The 25,710-nt window shown below is 43.6% G+C and overlaps 1 protein-coding gene across 1 annotated transcript in view; it reads right to left on the reverse strand.

Moving 5' to 3' along the window:
- Positions 1 to 1,711: 1,711 nt before the first annotated feature.
- Positions 1,712 to 25,710, reverse strand: part of PM20D1 (peptidase M20 domain containing 1) — a 52,188-nt gene continuing 28,189 nt past the window's right edge. Inside the window, exons 7-13 of the mRNA XM_066600185.1 lie at positions 23,624 to 23,699; positions 17,072 to 17,133; positions 16,908 to 16,986; positions 10,659 to 10,730; positions 8,342 to 8,507; positions 7,328 to 7,427; positions 1,712 to 6,083 (exon numbers count right to left, since the gene is read on the reverse strand). Of these exons, the coding sequence (XP_066456282.1) occupies positions 5,954 to 6,083; positions 7,328 to 7,427; positions 8,342 to 8,507; positions 10,659 to 10,730; positions 16,908 to 16,986; positions 17,072 to 17,133; positions 23,624 to 23,699 (685 nt within the window). The 3' untranslated portion in view covers positions 1,712 to 5,953. The remainder of the gene's footprint in view (positions 6,084 to 7,327; positions 7,428 to 8,341; positions 8,508 to 10,658; positions 10,731 to 16,907; positions 16,987 to 17,071; positions 17,134 to 23,623; positions 23,700 to 25,710) is intronic.

Raw genomic sequence — 25,710 nt, forward strand, 5'->3', positions numbered from 1 at the left:
ACACACAGCAGTCGCGCGTGGGAATTGCCAAAAATACGCGGCTAGAGATCGGAACTTGATCGCGGCAATTCATCATTCATGCGATTTTCCAGCCCATACGGTCGAATGTAAAATCGCTTATGTTGGTGTGAAAAAGGCCTTAAACTGTACTTTGGTGCTGAACATGAGCATCCAAACAACTGATCAGCCATGGTCCAAAGCCGCAGACCCCAGCCGATCAACTATTGTAATAGCCCAGAAAACCCCTTTAAAAATACTGCAGCAAGCGGTTTGCTTTTGCCGTGCTCTGTGAGTAGATACACTACATTGCTTAGTAATTGTGGTAGCTTACAGGACTTAAGAAGGGACAAGTGGTTTTGTAGGAAGCGAGGAACAGATTGTTCCTTTCACATAAGATGACTTGTATAATTAGTGATCCTATGAACAAAGACATAAATTGATTGTCGCATCAAAATAGCACAATATTGTTACACACGAGATCAGGAGCTTATTTCAGCCATATGGAGACCATCTATTTTACTAAATCCATGTATTTTTGGCTGATAATCATTTTTGCAATAGGGAGTTATTAACAATTTTACACGATTTTGCTTCTGCAGCTTCCACATATCACGGTGTAAAGCAAACTGTAGAAGGCCTTTCACTAGCAGATCAGGCAGTGAGCTCGTCTGACTGACCGTCTTTCCACAACCATTTTATAAGCGGATTATCAAAACAAAGACTATTCCTGAAATTCCTGCAGAAAAGTGAATTAAAAAAGTCATATATACCCCTTAATGGTGCCCGCATAAAACTACAGCTCGCCCCATAAAAAACAAGCCCTCACACAACCCCACTTATGGCATTTTTTAAAAATTGGGGTCTCGGAATATGGTGACAGGAAGCAATTTTAACTTTAAAAAAAACCAAAACAATTATTTGAGTAAAACAAGCGATAGGTTTGCTGTGGCCATAACTGTACTGACCCACAGCATATAGAGGTAGAAATTCTTTTCTGCAGCATGAGCACTGTAAAAAATGAAGCACAAAAACAGGACAATTGCACTTCTCTTCCATTTCATCTTTCTTAAAATGTTTTTAAAGTTTTTAATATATTACATAGTAGCTTAAATGGAACTACTAATAAAATACAACTCATGCTACAAAAACAAACAAAAAACAGACCCTCATTACAGATATGCTGATTGGAAAAAAAATGATGGCTCTTGGAAGGTGTGGATGAAAAAAAAATGAAAAATGGTTGCAATACCAAGGAGTTAAATGAGCAGCGATCAACTTGTTGTGTCAGTCACTGCTCAAGGTAAGGAATCTGCCTGTGTAAAAATACCCTTAAAGGAAATCTGTCACTTACTTTTATTCCTATAAGCCAAACTTATGGTCTGAAAGTAGGTGACCTGCTGATTCTGGGGATGTACTTACCTTCCCTGTCATTCCCCTGCTGTCAACGCTGAAAGCTGCCGCTCAGTGCAATGAGCCGAGCTGCTAAGTAGTCCGTCCATTTTAAATTTATAATGGGAGGACTACTTAGTGCCACTCAATGCAACAGGGGAGGCAAGTATAACACTTACAACCCGGGACTCAGCGGGTCACGTACTGTCAGCCCCTAAGCTTAGCTCATAGGTCTAAAAGTAGGTGACAGATTCCCTTAACGCCCATTACATGTTTAATACTACAACATAATATTTTACCTATTGAAGTAAAACAAAACAGATACAGAATAATTAAATATGATCTTTATTGAACTTTCGATTAAAAAAATAGCACAAAAATAAATTATTGCCCATCAGCTTATCTTCAGAAAACATTCACAAAAACAGTTGAAGTGCTTTTTCAATACATCTGCATTGTCAGAAGTAGCCAACCAATCAGTACAGATTAATGGGAACATCTCTAACCGAATGAATCATTCATATGAATTAGTGCATTATTCTGCATTCCCCTCCTACCTGCCCCGATACACTACAACTTGTGCCTTTAATAACAATTATGAAAGAATGTGAACCTGGTTTAATGAATTTTCAAATAATTCAGAATAAAAATACACAGTCTGTCTTCCAGTTAGTAATGCCTATAGGATAATGCCTGGCCTGCCAAGTTCCAGCCGCCACACTACCACTCGGGGTACGAGGATGCTCAGAATACGTCTCCAGTGTGAGGTTCACAGAAAACTTGTCTTGGGTACAAAAGTCATATTAATATCTCTCTTAGGGCTCCTTCACACAGGCGTGTTTACTTCTGCACGCGCAACAAGCAGAGAACAGAACCCATTGATTACAATGGGTTCCTTCACACTTCCAGATTTTGAGCGCACATTTGGGTCATGCAAAAAAAATGCTATACCACCTTTCTATACATTTGTGCACCAGAGGTCTCCATACTAGTCAAGAGGAGAGTGCACGCAATACACAGGGAGACGTGTGATATGCTGCATAATTAGGATGGGGAAAAAAAGCATCCATCTGGAACTAATTAGTTATTTCAAATCGGTGTGTCTTGTTTGCTGCACGCAAGTTAACATGCCCTGTGGGCAGAAAAAGTGCGGTAAAATACGTTGATGCACACGCAAAAAAGCATAGTTAGTTTCCAAATATGCAGCGCTAAGGTGCATGAGATGAGCATACGCCCGTGTGAAGGGGCCCTTACAAAAACTAGTACCTTATTTTAATAGATTTCTACGTTAATTATTCAGGCAGAGGCCAAACCTACATGGCGCATTAATCACATGATAACTTTATATTAGAAGTCACACCTCACCAAACTGGTTAATAGCAGCAGTTTTGTCAGCTCAGTTAACAGGCTCAGTTTATGGTCAGTAAAGTAAAATATTCAAGTCTGAAATAAACATAAATGCTATGGATACCTTTGGGGGAATTTGTTTTCCCCTACAAAAGTGTTTTTTATGGCAGTGCCCGTTGTCACAGTTAGGAAACACCGGGGTGGGAGCCCTGTGTAGTGGCCATTGATTGCAATGAGAGCTGTGCCTGTAATTACGAGCACCAGCCATTACAAAGGGGTTGGAGCTGAGGCTTCTGCTCTGACCCCAGTGTATCCTGGCTGTGACAGCAGGCACTGCCTGGAAAATCACTTTAAAGGCAAGTATTTTGGGTTGACAATCATTCTCGCAATAGAGTTTCATAAAAAATTTAGCACCATTTGTTTTCTGCAGCTTCTAAAGATCACTGCATATTGTAACTGCAGTCTAAAGGTCCATTTACACACACAGATGAGCGCTCACAATTCGTCAGAAACTGACAGTTTTGAGTGATCATTTTGCATTAGATACTAATGGGTTAATCAGCCCACTAGAAGCTAAGTAGCCTCATTTGCATGTATTTAGAGAACAGTGGGTGGTCTGTTCTCAAAATATATCGCTATTGTTCTCCAGGGGGACAGCTGCTGAAAGAATGTTATCAGCGCTGCCTGCAGAGTACTCAGCATGTGGTCCCTCTTATCAGGGCCAGTGGATTCTATGCTGAGCTGAACTCAGTGATGGACGAAAAGTGCACGGTGGCACACATTTACACGCAACGATTATCGCTGAAAAGATGGCTTTTGAGCAATCCTCGTTGTACCTTAAGTCTCCATAGAGGATCCGTCAGTGATCCAGTGAACTGTTTAGGATGTGTACCACAATACCTTTATAGTACAGGATGTTCTGAACGGTGTAATATCAATTTTGTAGTTTTTTTTTGTTTGCGATTTTGTCATAAATAGTGGATCTGGTGAGAAAATGGCAATTTTTTAATGTGATTTTTATATTTATACACATGAATTTTTTTTTGTGCGTTGCGAGAGCGAGTGAAAAAGCAGAATTATGAAACCAATGATTTTCAATGGATTCATTTCCGATGTTTTCACTCATGTGAGATAGAGAGAAAAAAAAAACCCCAAACCACAGCATGTCCTATCTTATGTGTTTTGCTTTTTTTTTCTTCCTTTTTTCATCTCCCATGTTTCCCTATGGAGCCTCCTTCCTATCGCTACGCATGAATCTCATGCAATGCATTTCTAACATTAGAAACTTCTATTGCGCATGAAAATCGCTAGCAGCAGCAATGCTATTGCAAGAAAAAGCATTGCCAACGCTCAGACATCTCATGAGCAAAATTGCAATTTTGCCGCAATTTTCTAGTGGCGATATCGCGATCGCCATTATGAAGGAGCCATTAGTCCCACAAGGGGACTTGAACATACAATTATTTGATCACTTAGATAATGTAATACTTAGTAGTGCAGTGTATTACCTCCAAATGTCATTTTCTTTAATGACAGCTAGGTGTATTCGGTCCTGTTGGGGTCAGGGTCTATTAGGCCACAGTGGAGGACGATGCATTGAGGGGGCTCCAATCCACTTAGATGCTGCAGTCAGCACTAATTGTGGCATCTGAGGGGTTAAAACGCTTTGACATGACATTATTGGTTTCCAATCACTATCCAATGCCTAGACTCACCCATACAGGTGTATTGTCACTACGTATTCAGCGTGTAACACGCAGTAAATATGTACGTGACAGGAGGATTCTCTGGGTATTTTAGGCTCCCATAAGCTTATAATGGGCATATTATGCACATAATACGCACCAAAATAGGACATGCGGCGTTTTTTTGTCCCGTGTGTAATACATGCGTGAGAAAAACACAGCTGTGAGTAGCCCAATGTAAATCAATGGGCTTTTAGAACTACGACAATATGCCTGTTATGAGCCCTTAGGCATCAGGACTGCAGCATACACAGCAATACTAACTTCTTCTGAAGTGGTAGAAAGGCGGCACATCAGAAGTACCACCCTTAATGGCCACCCATAACCGCGTAACACGACAGCACATACAGTTACAACCTGCGTGTTCGGGGTTTATATGAAGCAGAATCCCACTCCATACAAGGCGGTTGCTAGCTGTCTGTGATAGAAAACAACCCTGACCAGCGCTAATGCTGATTGCGACTGTTAACCCTCTAAATGAATACGCCCCTTCCCTGTGATGCAATTATGGGATGCTGTTAGGTTGCCATGGCAGCCAGGAGCCTTTTGAAGGCCCCCAGGGCTGCCATTAATAAATGTGCCTACCTGTCATCATGCTGTATAATGTAATACTGCGGTATTACATTATACTGTATGAGTGATCAAACAAATCGCAAGTTCAATTTCCCTGTGGGGACTTAATAAAAAAAAATTATTTTCACACTTTAATTCTTGGAAAACATAAGAGGAAATTTAACCCGCCACCTTTGTTTATAACAAGAAAAAAAACTGCATATTTGGTATCGCCGCATCCATAAAAGTCTGATCTATCAAAATAAACCATATATCCCACCCCGTGAAAGTTGGCAAAAAAATACAAAGCACACAGCGCCAGAATTGCGCTTTTTTAGTCACGCCGTCTCCAAACAAAATGCAATAAAAAAGCAATCAAAAAGTCATACAGAAACTGCAGACCGTCCTGCAAAAAATGAGCCCTCACAAACTAAATTAACGGAAAATTAAAGTTGTGGCAGCAGAAGATAATTTTTTCCCAAAGATATGCATGTATTTTTTTTATAAAGTACAGGAAAAGTAAAAATTACATAAATTTGGTATTGTAGTAATCGTACTGACCAACAGAATCAAGTTATGTCCTTTTTGCCGCAATGTGTATGCTGTGAAAACAAGATGCGCAAAGATGGCAGAGTTGCCTTTTTTTTCCAATTTCACTCCACATAGAATTTTTTTTACGTTTTCTAGTACATTATATGGTAGCACTGAAAAGTACATCTCGTCTCGCAAAAAAACAAAAAAAAAAACAAGCCCTCATGTAGCCGTGGAAACGGAAAATAATAATAAAAAAAAAATTATGATTTTTTGAAAGTCAGGAGGAAAAAAAGTTAAAACCTTAAGGACACGGCCGTTTTAATTAACATAACCAACCATTGACACCATCAGATAGACTAGTCCTGGCACCTTTGCCCTTTCCATCATTATAGCTCATGGGTGGCTTGATGAGCAACAGGAACTTTATCAGAGTCTGCATTTTGGATCAGTTGATAGTAGAATTGTGTAAGCTGTTCTAAACCCTCCAAAGAAATGCGCTCATTAAACCCATGGATCCTGCAAGACGAAAGAAAACCACGTGGTTATGCAGCCGTAAACATACAGTACGCATCAAGGAATATACCTCATTTCTACGACCTTGCTGGATAAGGGGCCTGTGTAGTTTGCAAATAGAAATCTTTTTGGTTAGACAATAAAAGGCCACTTAGATTTTTTTGGCCCACACGGTACCACACTAAATTTCACGCACAACTGCAACCAGCTCAAAACGCGAAGCCCCCAGATTAGAGACCCAGGGAATTCATATTGGAGCTGGCGGCAGTTCTACATTAAATATTAGTGTGGCATTGTAGAGAATGTAGTTCCAGTCAGACACCCCTCCCCAAACAATCGTATAATCTGCCTAACTGACAGATCATGAAAATTAATATGTTCCATTCCTAAACACCCCATTTAGATATATTCATAAATACAATATGAAATAGCTGTCATGGGGCAGGAACCAATATCACGTAAGACCTCCTCTAGTGCGGTGAAGTGCAGCAATTTGATGTGGCATCGATTCAACAAGTAGATAGAAAACATCTGGAGGGATGTTGAGCCATGTGGACAGGCACCTTTATGGGGTCTGCACCAGAAAAAACAATTGGTACTATGGCTAATCAGACCGCGCCACATGTTGTCAGTCCTCTAAGGTCCAGTTAGGGTGGATGTGTCTAGCTGCAATCACATGAATATGCAGGACTAATTCTCGGTCTTCCTGCTATTAGTAAAATGCAAGTTTCTTCAAAACTCCTGCACAGCTCTATACAACAGACATATCAGTGTGATGGGCACTACCTTATGGCACTCTCAGAGAGGGGTGCAGAAAGATGGTGGCAGAGCCTCTTAAAGCACCACTACACTGTCAATTGTAGGTGGTAATGCCTTCTATGACGTATTCCTGCCACACACGATACTGTGGATAAGGGAATGTTAAATACCCGCACAACCTTGGAAATGGAATGCCCCATCCATCTGGCAGCCACTATCATGCCTCGCTCGAACTCCAATGAGTCAAGTCGCTTTGCCATGAGAACGTTGGCCAGTGTTCAACCTCACAACTTATAGAGGTGTGGGGGGTTCCCAAGTCATCAGCTGAGGTAATGCCACTTCATAATCCCAGAACATACCGCTATTCCAGGACTTTGGGCATGTCAATGTATATGTAATAAGTCAATATATCATCTTGCATTGGTAAACACAAACTGGGCAAGTTATCTCAGACTACCAAAGTGCGAGGTTTCTGTTAGTCACCCTACCTGGGTAAATCTTCGGGTTTCAATTTGAAAGGGCTAAAACGATAGATGCTGTCGGTTAGGTTGACAAAGTGACGGCTGTCGGTATTTCCAATGCACACACCTAATGAAAGACACAAAGTGGACATATAAGTTCTGTACGTCATACAATACAAACGTGAGGATGAATTTACTAAAGGCTGGAGGAGATCATATGGCAATCTTAAAGCAACCTTCCAGCTTCAGGACAAAATTCTGTCTCGGGACAGGTGAGAGAGGGAAGACATTACCTGCAGTTGCTCTTCTCTGCTGCCCCTCTGATCCGCCAGTTTCGGGCCCCATATTTGATTGTCCAGTGTTGATCACATGAGTAGCTCTGGCCAATCAGAGAGCAGGTATAGTGCATTAGTAGTCTAACACTACAAATGCACTGTGAGCATTAGGTAGTCTAAAGATCACGCTGGCCATCTTGGATGACTGAAAACGGGACCTGGAACCGGAAGAACAGAGGCAGGGCTGGGAAGAATAACTAAAGGTAATACCCGGCCTCCAGAATGCTGCCCAGAAACCAGAGGGTCGTTTTAAAGAATAAAGCGCTGGAGAAAGATGCGGCAAACTGATAAACCCTTTCATGATCAAGGTTTTTTGCGAGCGACCTGTAGATTTTATAGCTATGATTTTGGGGTGCATACAACTTTTTAATTGCTTTTATTCATGTTTTTCTTGGACACAGGGTCCCGCTGACTCTATTCCTGCTTTTCTTGTTTTTTCAAACTCTCCTCCCTTCACCCAGTCAGACTCTTCTTAGGTCCAGCTGTCAAATGACGGTAACTGGAGCTAAGAACAGTCCATTCAGATGAAGGGAGGAGAGTATGAAAAAAGGAAATAATGGGGATAACATCAGTGGGACTGCAGCTGCAGAGCCATGCTGACAGCCCTGATGAATTTATCCTGTAATATCAACCAAGGGGGCTAAGAAGGATTGGCTTAACAGATAGGAAACAACCATTGTGCTGGTAGAGAGAATATATTTCATACCTGGGGCAACTGGGGCTGCTGAAAAGACAGAGTGGATTGTTCGCTGTAAAATCTGGTACCCAAAGCTTGATTCATCGTACGGGCTAATGGGTAAAGGATCAAATGAGTTCACAACGGAGATCTCTACTCTTTCATCATGTAGGGTGTTCTTCACTATGTCCAACACCTGCAAATTAACAGATTGATGATGGATTATCACACTTCGAGGGGTTTCTGGGATTGGGCACAATGGGATAAAAACAACAACAACAGACCAAATATTCACCCAGTAAATTCCCCTGCTGTTCTCCAGTTATCCATACTGGGATTGGTTAAACCTGGCTGTAACGATGACACCATAATGATGTGCATGCCACTGATTGGCTGCAGAAATCATGTGGAGTCATTATAGAGGTTTGAAAAAAAATGTCTCCTACTGGGAGAACCCTTTTAAAGCGGATTTGTCAGCTTAATATACTGGTGCATGTAAGAGCAACATATTACAGGGACAGCTCTGGACTCCTAGTAGCCAACCAACACGAGAAAATGTTGGGGTGTCTGTCTAGTAAGAGCCCTGAAAGAATACAGTGATCTTATGAGACCGCTGTATTCTTAAGGGGAGTGCAGTATGTATGTATGCGCAGCAACCCAACCACCACCCTGAAGGGCAGGTAGAACCCGGGGGAGCCCCGAAACGATGAGCCACAGTATTCTTCCAGCACTCCCATTATCCAAACAGCAATAAAGGTTTTGCACTGTTTTGGCTACCAGGAGTGCTGACCCCTCCAAGAATGTATCAGCGTAGGTAAGATGTACGAGTCAGTACTGTCCAGGTGATTGATATCACCTAACACTGTATAGGCTGGATACAACTAGAACAAACAATGAGCTGTGAGAAGTAATAGGACAAGAAGAGAAAGAAGGGGGGGGGGGGGGGGGGGCGTCAGTTTGTGCCCCCATTCAGTAACAGATAGCCTGAAGATTATAAAGAACGTACATGTATATTATGTAAAAAGTATGTGTGTTATGAAGGATCTGACTATAAAGGTTTTGTTTGTAGTGTGTAACCATGGAGACACACAGTATTGCATAGGGGCTGTATACACAAAGTGGTACAACATTATTATTAACCCATTTACGGCACAGGGAGTAACTGTACGCCCTGGTAGCAGGGTACTTAACCCAACAGGACGTACAGTTACGCCCTGTGGATAGTGCGAGATCAGAAGAGATGCAGCAGCAGGGGCCAGTTGTCACCGATAGCCAGCCTCCCGCTGCAACAGCAGGGGTGCATCGGGATCTGTGTCGTCATCAGACCACCGCGATGTAATTGAGGAGGGCTGATGGGTTGCCATGGCAACAGGATGCCAGATACAGGCGTCCTGCTTTGTCATTGCCTATGATCACTATTACAAGTCATAAATCATTGCAGGACAGAAGTCCTGCAATGCTTTATCATAGCGATTATAGGTATAATGGTGCAGGTCCCATAGAGGGATATAAATAGTGTGAACCCCCCCCCCCCCCCCAAAAAAAAACAAAACAAAACCCTTTTTGTTCTTTTTCCCTTATTAGTATTTTTTTAAATTAAAATCTCACATATTTGGTATTGTCGTATCTGTAACGACGCGTACAACAAATTGCATACACTTTTTTGACGTGCAGGATAAAACCATAAAAGAAAAATAAAACCCTAAAAAACTGAGGCTAAATGCTTATTTTTTTTCATTTTGCCTCCCAAAAAACACAATAAAAGTGATCAAAAAAGCTGAATGTACCCCAAAATGGTACCTCTAAAAACTACAGCTCATCACGCAAAAGACAAGCCCTCACAGAGCTCCGTCCATGGAAACATAAAATAGTTATAGGACTTTGAATGCAGCGATTTAGAAAAACAAGTTATCTTCTCTTCCTGCTATCGTAAAAAAAAAATTATAAAAGTTTTACAATACAGTCTATGTATCCAAAAACAGCACCAATAAAAACTACAGTTCGCCACACAAAGAACAAGCCCTTATATGGCCATGTTGAAGGAAAAAAAAAATATATGGCTTTTGAAAAATGGAGATGAAAATCTCTAAAAAAAATCGTAGAGTCCTTAGGCCCAAAATAGGCCATGTCCTTAAGGGGTTAACAAGACTATTTGCAATCTATTAGTTATCAATAATTTGCTTCATTATTGTTTTTAGATACATTGGAGCAATAAGACAAATTGGTCACAAAAAATTGCCCTGTTTAAGCTGAAGTAGATGTGCTGATATATCTTACAACACAACATTGTGTAACATGAATGAGCATTCATCAACCGATATGTATACGAGAAGGCAGCATTCCTTACCTCGGCCACTGTTTGAGATGGGTGAAGTCGGAAGTTGACAGTAGCTCTCGCCGTGGCAGGGATCACATTTGACTGGATGGAAACAAACACATGAGCCGGTTAAACTAGATTAAACTCATTCCCTGCTGCGGTCCCAAGAAAACCATGGCAAAAAGGCAATGATACAAAGTCTGGAGTACTAGTTTGCAAAGTATATATACTGAATAACCCCTTTGTTAGAGACACCCATCCAGTAGTGTTGGACCTCCTTTGGCCGTCAGAACTGCAATTCATCATGGCTTCCATCCATAGATAAGACAGGACCCAGGGTGAGCCAAGAGGACATTCCCCACACCATTACCCCACCTCCGCCAGTCTGACCTGTTCACACCTGACAAGGCGGCTTCATCAATTCATGCTGCTTGCGTCAAATTATCACCCTCCCACCAACACAGTACAACAGAAATCTGGATTCATCTGAGAAGGTGATGTTTTTCCACTAATCTGATCTAAGTTGTCTGCTCTTTCACCCACTGGAGTCTCGCCTCCCTGTTTCTTTTAGACAGCAATGCTGCTTGAACTGGTTGTCTGCGGTTATAGCCCATCCGCAGTAAGGAGCGATGAGCTGTGCTTTCAGACACATTAGTTGGAGCAGCGCCGGCATTGTATTCAGCTGCGATTTGCTTGACTGTGAACCGCCTGTTTGTCAGCATGATTCCCAACATCCACCTACGACCCCTTTCATCGATGAGTTGTTTACATCCACAGGATTTATTTAGTAGATCACACCATTTTTGGTATACTTGCTTTTTTTTTCTTTTTTCATTAATTATGTAACTATTTCCCCAGTATATACAAGTAAGCTAGTATTACCTTGGTTAGTTATTCCTTTCTATCTGAAACTCCGCCCTTTTTCCTCTCAGATGGTCATGTGATCTCAGTTCTGACCAGTTCAGATTTACTTAGGGGTAAGGGATTCATTTTCTAGTCAAATTCTCAGTTTATGTGATGCCATTACAAGGATCCTACTACCAAACCTGTCTACAGAAGGACACAGACACTCCTATCACAGTTACTGATGATGATCACACAGGTATAATAGAGGAGATCACAGCTCATCCTCCTAACTGTATACTTATGATCTGTAGCTTATTTAGGGGAATATAGCAGGCAATGATAAACGATTCCTCCACCAGGCGAAAATGGTACAGCCTCAGCTAAAGCGGTGTTGATGCATCATGGAATAGAAGTGAACCTGAATATAAAAAAAAATCTCAGCCTTAGGGCGCCCACCCACTGGCGATTTTTTTTCTTTGCGTTTTGGTTTTTTCTCAAGAGCAATTAGAATTGAATGTACTCCTGTCCACTGGCGTTTTTTTTTGCGGTGTTTTGCGATTTTTAACATAGGAACTGTCAGTTGCATATGTGTCCTTATTTTTCTCCTAATGCACCCATGAATGTCAATGGAAATTAATGGAAAAGGCACGAAAAAGCCGCGAAAAACGCTGCGTTTTTCACGCACGAAAATCGCAAACGCCAGTGGGTGGGCGCCCTTAAAGGGGTTGTCCCGCGCCGAAACGGGGTTTTTTTTTTTTCAATAGCCCCCCCGTTCGGCGCGAGACAGACCCGATGCAGGGGTTTAAAAAAAAAAAAACAACCGGATAGTGTCTACCTGAATCCCCGCACTCCGGTGACTTCTTACTTACCTTGCGAAGATGGCCGCCGGGATCTTCACCCACGGTGGACCGCAGGTCTTCTCCCATGGTGCACCGTGGGCTCTGTGCGTTCCATTGCCGATTCCAGCCTCCTGATTGGCTGGAATCGGCACACGTGACGGGGCGGAGCTACGAGGAGTCGCTCTCCGGCACGAGCGGCCCCATTCAGAAGAAAGAAGACCGGACTGCGCAAGACGGCTCCATGGAGACGAGGACGCCAGCAACGGAACAGGTAAGTGAATAACTTCTGTATGGCTCATAATTAATGCACGATGTATATTACAAAGTGCATTAATATGGCCATACAGAAGTGTATACCCCCACTTGCTTTCGCGGGACAACCCCTTTAAGATAGTGCCCGATACAGATCATGCACTGCAGGGAAGTGACGGCAATACACATAGGAGACCTCCAGAGTGTGACAAGCAATCAGGTGAGGGTGGCAGGCATGGAAAAATGTGTTTTTGCTGGAGTGGCCCCTTAACCTGATTGGAATAAAGATTTCTAAGTGCTGGCCTTTTCTACTTTGAAAATCTACACTGCATCTGGCTAGAGGTGAGCATGTATACTGGAGGTTATACATGGGCATGGCTGGAGAAGTGTCCTCAAGTTCCAGTCGTCAAAAGGTAGGTGTCTGTAATCAAGTGGCCATTATATGTACATCTCTGTACACCTCCTTTAGTTTTTTTCCCTCTGTGTTTCAATTACTCTTTAACCCTTTCCAATCCACTGTCTGACATCTGAAGACATTCTGATTGAAGGCTATACAGCTCCGATGTCGGATTACATCTGGCAGAGCATTCTTATTGTATATTACTGGCCGCTCTGTTGTTAGGGGCCTCTCCAGCATATCCCATACCGCAGTACTGGCTCTAGTCAGCAGATGGCACCATTGTAAAATGGCAGAAAGAGAAAGCTCCCTAGGAAACCCTGAATCCAAAATTGGATTGCAAAGGGTTAATGACCGAAATAAAACATTATGTACAGTTCGATCCTGTGAACAAAGGAGAACATGCCAAACCCATTACAAGTCAATGAGATACTCCAGGATCTGTTAAACAAAGGATCCCTGAGCATTCATCATGCCTCCTGTAAAAACCAACCATGATGCCAGTGTAAAGAAAGCCTTAAAAGGCTGTTTCAGGACAAAAGGGGCCATAGACCTCAGGGCCCTTATACACTGAACGATTATTGCTCAGATTCCTGCTGGATCGTGAGAATCTGCATATTAATTGTTCTGTGTAAAAGCTGCCAGCAACCTGAATGGCGAACAATAATTCCTTCGCTGAACGTTCGCTGTTCAGGTTGCGAAGACATAAAAATGTACTGACGATCCACCTGTGTAATCAGGTAGCTGTCGGTCTACAGACTACCCGTTTACCACGAATAGAGGCGGGAGGGCGGAAGCAATCTCAACCTGTCTGAAAGCACAGGAGTGACAATCTCTGGACAACTGTTGGGTGCTTAAGTCTAAAAAGACTCAAAGTGCGTTTAGATGGAATAATTAGCTTTCAAAAAATCGTTTGAATGATAAATCGTTCAGTTTAAAACGTAATAAATGGTTAAATGATGACTGAGAATTTTTTGTTTTTCGGTCAGCATTTAGTTTTATGCCGGCTGAAACGGTTCATTGGCTCGTTCACTTCTTGTTGCGTTTAAATGATGATCTGCATGTCTAAACAGGCTGCACGAGCGCGAATGAGATGGCGATGATATCACCAGCTTGTTCATGTGGGCAAACTAGAATCGTGCACCTCTCATTGTGTGTAAAAGGGCCACAGCGGTTGTCTGAATGCTGAATTTAGTTAACTATTCTTCCCACCCAATATACATGTATACATATATACAGCGAGCATGTGTTCTCAAGAGGGAGAGGGAATAACCACCAGCTAGACACCTCCACCAGCAGCTTATCTCCCATGAAAACAAAGTATTGGGCATGTTCAAATCTAACATGCCTGTTCCTTCTTTCCCCTGCCATCTGGGGAGGGATGGGACACCCCCCATATACATTAGATGGTCATCTGGGCACCTTAAAACTTTAGTGGTCTATTCTTCACTGTTTATCCAAGTAGCCAGGGATTAGGAAGGGAAAAGGAGATTCAGCACTCACAGGATCCGGGGTAGACAATTTAGTAGTCCGATGTATTGAAACAAGAACTAACTTTAAATACTATAATGCAACGCGTTTCGGCTTACGCCTTTGTCAAGCAATACAATTAAAACCTTACAGATCGCACATATATACCCATATGATCAGATTTACTCACTCAATCGAACGCTGGCAACATTACCATGTGGATTCTAAGAGGACGAGTTAGTCAATTGACTCCAGGTCACAACCTACGTGCTATCAAGGAACGCGGTGTGCGCTCAGAATTAGAAAGCCTGGAACGCAATCTTTGTGCTCCATTTCTACCATCATAATCCGAACAGCACAGACATCTACCCATTCACAAAAATCAGTAGTAGACAAATTATAATTGTGTTTAATGTTATAAATTTATCTAGGATTATATCATAGGAATGATGAAATAATTATGATAATTGTGTAGTAGTGGTGACAATGGAGTGGTGTTCATATAGGTTCTTTGTTAACAATTATTGGAGCACAAATTGCCCTCCAAGAGAGTAAGAAGTGTTTATGCTGAGGTGGATTGTAATGTATGTTTAATTTGTCTACTACTGATTTTTGTGAATGGGTAGATGTCTGTGCTGGTCGGACTAGCATAGTAGAAATGGAGCACAAAGATTGCGTTCCAGGCTTTCTAATTCTGAGCGCACACCGCGTTCCTTGATAGCACGTAGGTTGTGACCTGGAGTCAATTGACTAACTCGTTCTCTTAGAACCCACATGGTAATGTTGCCAGCGTTCGATTGAGTAAGTACATCTGATCATATGGGTATATATGTGCGATCTGTAAGGTTTTAATTGTATTGCTTGACAAAGGCGTAAGCCGAAACGCGTTGCATTATAGTATTTAAAGTTACTTCTTGTTTCAATACATCGGACTACTAAATGGTCTACCCCGGATCCTGTGAGCGCTGAATCTCCTTTTTCCTTCCTAATCCCTGGCTACATGGAGACTCCCATCAGGTGAAGTCTTAATTGGTTTGAGCAGGCTCTCTGGTTTCCTACTGGATCGCGGAGCGGGGCTATTCTATGCAAACTTGAATGCTAGGTGTCGGTGGGTCGCCTTGGCTAAGGTGTATCTCACCTGGTACCAGGTGAGTCGATCTACCACCTATTGTTTTTTCTTTCTGCTGAACAACAGAGCGCTGTTTCATCTGGTCATTTACTTTTGTTTATCCAAGTACAATGTTTTGTTCATAAGTATTCAGATTCTTTTTATCCATTGTAAAAGCACAGAAACGATTATCAATGGGATGACTGTCGGACATCTGCACCTGACAGGTTGTCCTGTGTAAAGGCCCTTTTACATGCAACGATTATCGCTAAAACAGACGAACAACTGAACAAATTGACGACTTTTTTTTTGTTGCATAAAATATAATTGCTTGAAATTGTCTCCATTTCCCCCATTAGCTAAAGTAAACTCAGTATTGTTTGCTCAGGTGGGCGTGTGTTTATCGGGCCAGGAGGATTTTAATTAGTGTGAAGAAATCCATTGTCTTCAGCTGGCATGAGTAAACAACGTACTCATTGTGTTTGGAAAGGTAAACACTCACTCCACCCCACCCCTCCCCTCATGTTGTTCAGCTGCTGAAAAGATTCAACAATTCCCATTCAAATGGGACGAATTTAGAACTGCCTGACAACTATTTTTATGCTGGCTAAAAACCAGCCATAAACGACAAGTGAACGAATAGTGCGCGACTTCCCGCATATACACGTAACGATTATCGCGCAAATTTGTAAGTTTGAGCGAATACCATTGCGTGTAAATGGGCCCTAAGTTTAGACTGACATGAAATTTTCATAGTGCATAGATATTTACATAACAATAGGTATCTATCACATACCCAATAAAACATTCTCTACACTAAAAGGCACTCTTTACACAGCGCCACTAGCAATGCAGTGCTAATTGCTGGGCTGCATCTGCACCTGCAAGTTCAGCCCAGTAAGTACTTGTAAGATGCAAACACCCTAAGGGTCCTTTTACATTGGCAGATACACTGCCCATAACAAGTGATGATCAACAATCATTTCTGGGCCCTTTTACACTGATTGTTGGGGGATGAATGGCTTACAAACGATTGCGCATAACTTTGTGTAGCTGATAGACTCCATTATTGTTGGCAGCACATCTCCTGTGTATGCGGGGAGATTTGCTGCTGACAAATGGTCATTGTTATGGGCGCATGAACGATGTGATCCGCTGACAAACAAGTGTTTTCTTCACGTCTTGGATGATTTAGATGAAGCAGTGATCATACAATCATCGGTCTGTTCAAAAGGGCCTTAATACAACAAACTTTGCATTGCGTTATAATCTAGGTCCCCCCCTGCATAGTCCATGCTACATTTCCACTCCATCTCTTAAGGAGATTTCATTGCCCTAAGAGAATAATGATATAATCAGCATATTACCTTGAATCCAGCATTGAAAATGGTTATTGCAGTTGTTGTCCGCACCATAGCATTGCTCGAAGGTTTGTGTTCTAGTACTCTAAATAGAAAACAAAGCTGACAAGTACATATACTGCATTATACATCATGTATACATGTCTGCGATCAGAAAGGAGGCCTCTTACCTACTGATGATTGGAGAGAAGAGCCACAGGTTTGCCATCATGACATTAAGTGGGAATACAAACTGTAAAGACAGGATGGCAGATGGATTGTATATACATTCATACGGCAAACACAATGTCATTCAGTTTTATTGCCTGACATGAGGAGTCCATTACAACAAGCCTCCAGTTTTGGAAGAAAATTCTGTCCCGAGACCAGAGGGGGAAAACTAGATTTTTGTAAAGAACTTGCTCTAAAATCTCTTTCTCGTCATGTTAATTGGGGGACACAGCTTTGACCTTGGGTATATAGGCCCTGCTGACCGAGGCGGACACTAAGCAGACTAACGAGTTAGCCCGTCCCGCTCGCTATATACCCTCTGCAGGTACTCAGCTAATCAGTTTTGTACGCAAGCAGTAGGAGTGCCCCAGTGGGGCTGGTTACCAAATGGTAGTGCTTAAAATAACTTAGGAGGGCGCCAGTGCGACCATAGAGTAACAAAAAGGGTGCTGTGGTGCTGGGTGGGTGCTGTGCCCCATAATAAACATGACAAGAAAGATTTTACGGTACGCTCTTTACAAAATCTAGTTTTCTCGTCTGTATCATTGGGGGACACAGCAAAGACCTTGGGAACTTCTAGAGCAGTACCCAAGGGGGTGAGAAAATATAAGAAGCCGCACGTGTAAAGAAGCGTAATCAGCTCTTTAACTGCGACGAGCGTTAATGGGTGCCTACGCATCCAGCATGGATAGAGACGGAGCATAAAGGGACCTGAAGAAACGGTCCTATCCCCCCCACCAAGAAAAAGGCTCCAGACGAGGAGCTTCCAATAAGGCACCGCTGTCCAAGTAATAAGTGCCGTAACACAGCCTGAACATACGATGTCTCTGGCACGGTAACCCTGCACTGCTGCAAAGCAGCGCCAGTGTGAGGAACCCATCTCGGAAACCCGAGGATCCACTTGTGTTGTCGGGAACACCAGCAGAGCTAGGGCGACTGAAGAATGCCACTAGAGAGGTAAATTTGCAAATTACGACCAAGGCCACTTGTGACCGGCTCGTCCCATGGGACCAGACTTCATTAACGTGGGGCCAAGATACCACATGCAGCGAGGCAACATGCAACAGGACGATAACAGCCTTCTTTTGATAACAAAGAAACTTCCGCCCAATAGCGCCTCCTGCTTAGAAGAGAGACGGTAGACCGGGCGAGCTGGCTATGACATCAGCACCATCAGAAAGGGGGGTAAAATCTTAAAAGAGCTGCGTGCCCGCTAGCAAGCGACATAGTTAAATGTCAGGGTCCGCTGGAGTCCAAACTGTAAACACCCGGCTAGGCAGGTTGTCGTAACGACGGCACCGCTATTAAAGGGTTAATAGGAAGCACCCCAGGTGAATGCATGGAAGCTACCACTACCAGAGGGATAGGGAGATGGAGATACATGGCTCAAAAATACCATTAATATCAGCCTTCTGAGACTTTGACAATGGCCATAGCCTCCACCTTCGGCCTGAAGAAGTCTAGGCCTAGGAAAAAGGCATCTGAGTTGTCAAGCCAGGGCGGCTCACTACCAAGATGTCACTGCCACCGCATGACTCCAACCAGGCACCCTAAAATGTGGCATAACTGCCAAATTACCCCCGGACGCGAGTCTCGCTGGTCCCTTTGTGGAACCCTCCGGAGTCGGGTGGGCGAGCGCTAAGAATTGAAATCAGTATTAGTCTATACCATCTTAGGGTCTCCTGCTAGCAATCCTGCAGGAGGAAATAGCGCAAGAGTATCGCAGCGCACTACTAACTCCATCCGATTAAATGCTTTGTCTTCCCGACGGTGCTCTTACCTGCATAGGAAGGCTATATGGAGAAATGCTGTAGGAGCGAAGTTGTAGACTGCACTGATTACAGAGTACTCCTAATGGCAACAGCCCAGACATCCCTAATAGGGAAGAATGTGAGGCCCGTTCTGCCTCCGAATTTAGGGTCAGCGATGGACCCTGCCTCAACAGGATCATTCATGCAACATGAGTGACCCACGTCTAATCCTGTACATGGAGAAAGTGCGAAAGCTGTCCGCAAGGACACTGCAGACAGGCCTCCATAGGGAAGCTAGCCATCAGGTAAGGCACACCCGTTCCGGAGCGGAAAAGAGGAGTAATGTGTCCGTGGACTATATGGAAGGTACCACAGATGTCAGCAAGCCCAGAGTACTGCCAAGGCTGCCTGCAGAGAACCCCATGCGGCACCCATTAGTGAGCTAGCCGTTAGGCAAGGCTCAAGCCGGTCTGTAACAGACATGAGGGGCGGTGAGTCCAGAGACTCCCTGTGAGAGTACACATTCCCAAATGGAGGGTACCACAGGTCTCAGCAAGGCTGGAGCCATGCTGGCAATTACTTCGAACACTGTTCGTAAGACAAAATATTCTCTGCTGGATGTAAATCTCGTACTGTAGTGAGAGTGCACAGAGTATGTGGCTCTGATCAGCTCCTATCAACATGTCATTCTGGACTCAGACACCGCGGTACGGTTGGCTGCAGGGAACTGCAGGAGGGTCAACAGGGGAGCTACCGATAGGCAAGGTTCAACCCGGACCAGAGCAGAAATGGGGAGCGATGAGTCCAGAGACTCACTGTGCGAGTACTCTTTCCAAATGGAGGGTATCATAGGTCTCAGCAAGGCCGGAGCCATGTTGGCAATTAGTTTGAACACTGTTGTTTGTAAAATGAGATAATCTCTAGCTGGGTGTAAATCTCATACCGCACATAGTACCAGATAATCCCTGTGCAAGTACTCTTCCCAGTATGGGAGGTTCCACAGGTATCAGTAGGTCCAGAATCACACTGAGGTTGACTGGGCAGCAGTGTCTGGCCGTTCGCTCTCCTGCGTATGGGTAGATCAGAGAATACTGCTCTGTTGACCTGCAGGAGGAGGTGGAACCGAGGCGCCTAGGAATGAGGCACATAGCCATTGGGGGGGGGGGGGGGAAGCACAAACTGTGCATGGAGGGGACAGCAGGCCTCCCCATCTTTCAGCCACAGCTCCTGTCATACAGGACCGTCCACGCGCAGCGGCCAAGCGTGTCAAGCTGTCCGGCAGGTGGCCAACGGCAAATGAACACAATACAACGTGCGGCAGCCAATACATATATGCCCATGGCAGCATAACCCAAGCCACGTGACCCCATGCAGAACACGCACGGCTACACAGAAATGCACAGCAGCTATACAGGTAATGCCATACAGCGGCTATACAGGTAATGTCGTATAGTGGTGATCAGTTTCTCCTGGATACATCAGACACGCAGGAGAATGACACTGTTCACACCAGGACTACCAGAACACAGATACAGAAGTATGACACAGTTCACACAGAACAGAACCTGCAAAGAATGCTGGAGAATGACCCTGCTCACACCAGGACATACCACAACAGAGCCACCAGACATGCAGGAACACAGGACTGCTCAAGAGGAAAACCAGCAAACACTGACAAGGAGCTGGTGTGTGTGTATATATATATATATATATATATATATATATATATATATATATATATATATATATATATATATATATATATATATATATATATATATATATATATATATATATATATATACATACACACACACAGACTTTGGGGATTGGCTGACTGAAGCACCATGCCCGGACAGCAAAATCAACCACACCTGTGAAGTTAAGCCGCTAAGAAACAACATGTAGAACAACAGATCCCAGCAGCAAGCTCTAACACAGCCCCAAGACACCCAGTATAGATATAACAAAAGACGCATGGCGGCGAATACCCACCCGCATGCAACAACTACACAGCCTGTCAGGCAGCGTGACACAGGAGGTGACTTCTGTACAGGGGTAGGGCAGCAAGGGAAACCCTATTTACTTACCTAATCTTTTTTCTTTCTTCCCTGCCTCCAGCAGGGCCTCCCAACCAGCTCCCCATGCCCCACAGGGAGGGCAGAGTCGGCTCCCCTGGGGGACCTATGGATAGCGGACAACGAACTGGACCCCAGACGTGCCACCTTTTCTTCTCCTGGTAGACAACGGACAGCAATGTCTGGCCGTTCGCCCCCCCTGCGTAGGGGTAGATCGGAGATTAATACTGCCCCGTTGACCTGCAATCGCTCCTTGGGGGAGGACAGACACTTGCCGTCCATCCTCCTCATGGGGGAACAGGTAGTGAGCTGCCTGGCCTGTCCCCACATCCCTGTAGTCCTGAAGATCTTCATTGAAGAGGTCTGCCACTGATTAGCTGAGTACCTGCAGAGGGTATATAGCAAGCGGGCGGAGCCAACATGTTTGTCTGCTTAGTGTCCGCCTCCAATCAGCAGGTGCTACTTTACCTAAGGTCAAAGCTGTGTCTCCCAATGATAAAGACGAGAAAAAGAGGTATATTACCGGCACTTGTTCTTCTCGGCTGTCCCTTTGATCCTCAAGTTCCAGGTCCTGTTTTTGGCTCTTCCAAGATAGCTGACAATCTTCAGACTAGCGAATCCACACAATACATTGGCAGCGCTAGACTACCAGTGCTCTACACCTGCTCTCCGATTGGCCAGAGCAGCTCATGTGATCAGCACTAGCCAATCAGAGAGCAGTGTACACTATGAATTATGTACTTAGAAAATTGTTGAAGCCATAATCTTTGACAGCTGAAAACAAGACCCAAAACCAATGGATCAGAAGGATGGCAGAGAACAACTGCAGGATATATACCCCTCTGCCCCTTCTGTGCCAGGACAGAATTTTGCCCTGAAACCAGAGGGTTGCTTTAATCTAGAAGGGACTATTAATTTTCCTAGACGTTGCTCTGCTCCTGTACACTGCCTGTTTCACTTCAATGGGGTTGAGCTGCAATACTAGACACAGCTGAGAAATAACAGTGGTGCCATTTCTGGGAAAATAGTATACCCTTTTTTCTAATCTGGGACAACCCCTTTAAGAGCCACTTATTAAAAACACATCTGATGACAGATCTTATCAATATAAATAAAATCAGTGACACGTGGAAGGGTTTACTCCGACATCTTTGCTCTACGTTACCTGGCAACAACAACAGAAATTAGCATGGTCCACTAATCCATCACAAGCATCCAATGCGGCAAAAAAATGTAAACCTTTTTTTTCCCCCATAATGCTGAACAGCCCAACTTGATGGTCTATTCTGCATTTGAAAAAAGTGTTACCTCAAAATGAAAATTAACGTGAAAAAAACTTCCAGTTTTGAGACAAAATTCAGTTCCAGGACCAGAGAGGGCAGGTGGCAAGTGCCGTCCATTCAATCTGCTAGGTTTCCATCCCATTTTCAGCTGTTCAAGCTGGCTGATGCAATGTTCAAACTACCTAATCCCCACAGTACATTCATAGTGTTAGACTACCAATGCACTATAGTTGTTCTCTGATTGGCCAGAGCTATTCACAAGATCAGCTGTGGCCAATCAGGGAGCAGTACGCAATCAGCTAGATAGAAAAAATTGTAATGGCCATCTCTTACGGCTGAAAATTGGAACTAGAATTGGCAGATCGAACGAACAGCAGAGAAGAACAAGTGTGGGTAATTGTTCCAAACTGGAAGGTAGCTTTGACTGCAACATTCAATCTAAATGTACCTTTACACGGAGCAACTATCCTGATCATATATAGTCGCTCAGAAAGGTAGTTGAAGAGTACAAATGACAAATCGGTCATTTGCTTTTACAAAGAGCGATGATTGTTTATTAGTTGTTTGCTGAGCTATCCTTCATAGAGGGGATCTCCCTGCAAATTGTTTGCAAGTCATTAACATATGAATTACTGTGACTTTACACCAGACGACTTCTGATTAACCAGCGATAATTTGGGGGCAAGCTGAAACAAAACAACTAGTGATTATTCGGCTAGCAGTTATCCAGTGTAAAAGGTACCCTAAACACTGAGGGCCCATTTACACGGAGCAATGGTAGCTCAAAAATTGCAAAAAAGCGATTGTTAGAGCGATAATCATTGCATCTTACCATGCGGCCACTGTGTACTTTTCGTGCACTGCTGGCTGATCGTTAAATTCAGGCCAACCTAAAAATCGCAGTGCAGTCTTATCGGGTAGTGCATTGTTACCAGTCTGAGAACAAATGAGCTGAAAGCAAATAAGAGCCCTCGGGCTATTAACTGCGTTCAGCGAAGGCTTCATTTGCATGCCAATAAGCTATTAAGTGGCTGAGTAGCTACGTAATAGTTTATGCAAAGTGATCGCTCAAAACTGTCACTCAAACTGTCGTTTGAGCGATCATCGCTCCATGTAAATGGGCCTTAACTGCACTTTTTTCATACTTTTGAAATGTCAGAGCAACATGTCCAAAGTTTTGTTCAGTGAGGGTCCCACTGCTGAGACCCCCACTAATTGCTAGAATGAGAATGCTGTGCCTCTTCTCGGCAAGTGAAGGTGGACTCATAGAAGTCTATAGACATTTTCTACAAACCTCTAGACTTGGAAAAAAAGTGCAGCTACTCTTTAATTTTCTATTCCTCTGATATTAGTATTAATAATAAATCCCACTGCTACTGTGAAGGAACTGTAGCTCTTACCTCTCCTGCTATCTGCTCAAACATGGAAGCCTCTGGACCTTCACCAAACAGGTTTGGCATTGGGTTGCTCTCCAATCTGTGCAGGTTTGAAAAATTATAAAGATTTATTTTATTTTTATATTATAGCAATTAAAAAGAGATTTCTGTTCCAGAAAATAAAACGTTCATTGAAACATCGAAATTTCTTGCAGTATTCAGGATCTCTGCTTGTAGTCTTTTGAATGAGAAACTTCAGAGAATAGAAATCAGTCTTGAAAAGACAGTAAGATGCTCGCGACAGTCCAAGTCTCAGACAGACTTAAAGGGATTGTGTGATTATAAGGAAGCATTTTGTTAACAGCAGAGAAGGTGATTAAAAATAGTCAAGACAGTCTACTCACCTGTCCTCGGCCTCTAGGACCCTGCTGAGCCGCACCAGCTGCCCCGTCCTCCTCTCTGGGCGTGAACGGCCACTAGAAGTCAGGTAATTTCTGTGGCTAATCAGAGGCTGCAGCAACACCATCTGAAATTCTGGTATCAGCGCTCATATCCTGAGTGCCAAGATGCCAGGAGTTTGTTGTGGCCTCAGATTGGCTGCAGGAGTCACCTGACTTCTGGCGGTTGTCCGTGGTCAGGGAGGACGACAGGGCACTAGGAGCAGCTTAGCTGGGTACCAGAGGCCGAAGACAGGCAAGTGTATGGTCTTTTTTTTTGTCATCACCTGCCCTGCAATTAAATTTTTTATTATAATCACAGAATCCCTTTAACTGTAACTGAGTGTAACTGTAAGCCTCCGCTTCACATTACATTTGTGACCTCTACTTAAAAGGGGTTTTGTCATTAGAAAAAAAAATCCTTACCTATTCCTCCCCAGGCAGTCTTCTTACCGCATCTTCTCCTGGCTCTTCCAGTCCCACGAGTCATGTCACCTCCAGCCGGCCAGATCCTTCCTGTAACGCAGATACATTGTCGGCATTCTCCTTCCTGCAGGTCAGTATGCCCGTTGGCTAGTCACGTAGCGTTCACTGCCTAGCGTAGAAATGTTGAATACTATGCAGGGCTATTGCCGCGACTGCGTATGCGCGGTGTCCCGCGTCAATAGTATATGAACACTTGCAGCGAGACACCGCACATGCGCAGTCGCAGCAACAGCCTGGCATAGGATTCAGTATTCTCCGCTAGGCAGGGAACGTTACATCACTAGTGATCAGGTACACTGACCTGCAGGAAGTAGAATGCCTGTGAATATACGCTACAGGAAGAAGAGGATCCGGACGACTGGAGGTGATGTGATCTGGGGGACTGGAGAAGTCAGGAGAAGACGTGGTAAGAACACTACTTGGGGAGGAATAGGTAAGTATTGTTTTGTTTTTTTCTAATGACAGAACCCCTTTAACGTATAAACAGAGATGTATACATTAGATTGATGCCATACAGTGGCATGTGTCACTTATAGGTTCCCACTTTAACGTTTTACTGGATACTGCTATACTATTCCATCTTTTTTTTCTTTAACCTACTACTGGTGTGTGCAGGCCAGAAGGCTACTCTTTCAGCCTCCATCAGACTGTAACCTTATGGACAATTGGGTACATCAGTGTCCATAAGAGAGTACATGTGCATTTAGCATATGCACACCTGGGAAAGCGCATCACAAATGTGATATGAACCTAGCTTAACAAGCCCAATATCTGTGTGTCCATAACAGGAGTAGGATATTCTCCTTATTTGGAAAAAACACAATGAAAGTTCCAATTCAACAACTTCAAACAGAAATGTTGAAAATTATCTATGTTACAATATTGTTTGGAAGACTAAAGACCCATTTACACGGAACGATCACACACACTCAACCCCCCCCCCCAAAAAAACGCTCAGTGTCTTCTGAGCGATAATTGTTGCGTGTAAAGCCTATCATCATTTGCTTTTCGGCTGAACGATGATTTTGTGTTGAGTTTAAAATCCATTGTTCGGACTGGCAGCCGATAGCAGGGACCGCACGCTGTGATTCTCCAAGGGAGCGCTAATAACATTGCATTTAACTGCAGTCCCATGGCAGAACAAAGGGCTGTATGCAGATACCATACCACCTGCTGTTATCTGCATAC

The sequence above is a fragment of the Eleutherodactylus coqui genome, chromosome 4, assembly GCF_035609145.1.
Source record: "Eleutherodactylus coqui strain aEleCoq1 chromosome 4, aEleCoq1.hap1, whole genome shotgun sequence".
Classification (NCBI taxonomy): domain Eukaryota; kingdom Metazoa; phylum Chordata; class Amphibia; order Anura; family Eleutherodactylidae; genus Eleutherodactylus; species Eleutherodactylus coqui.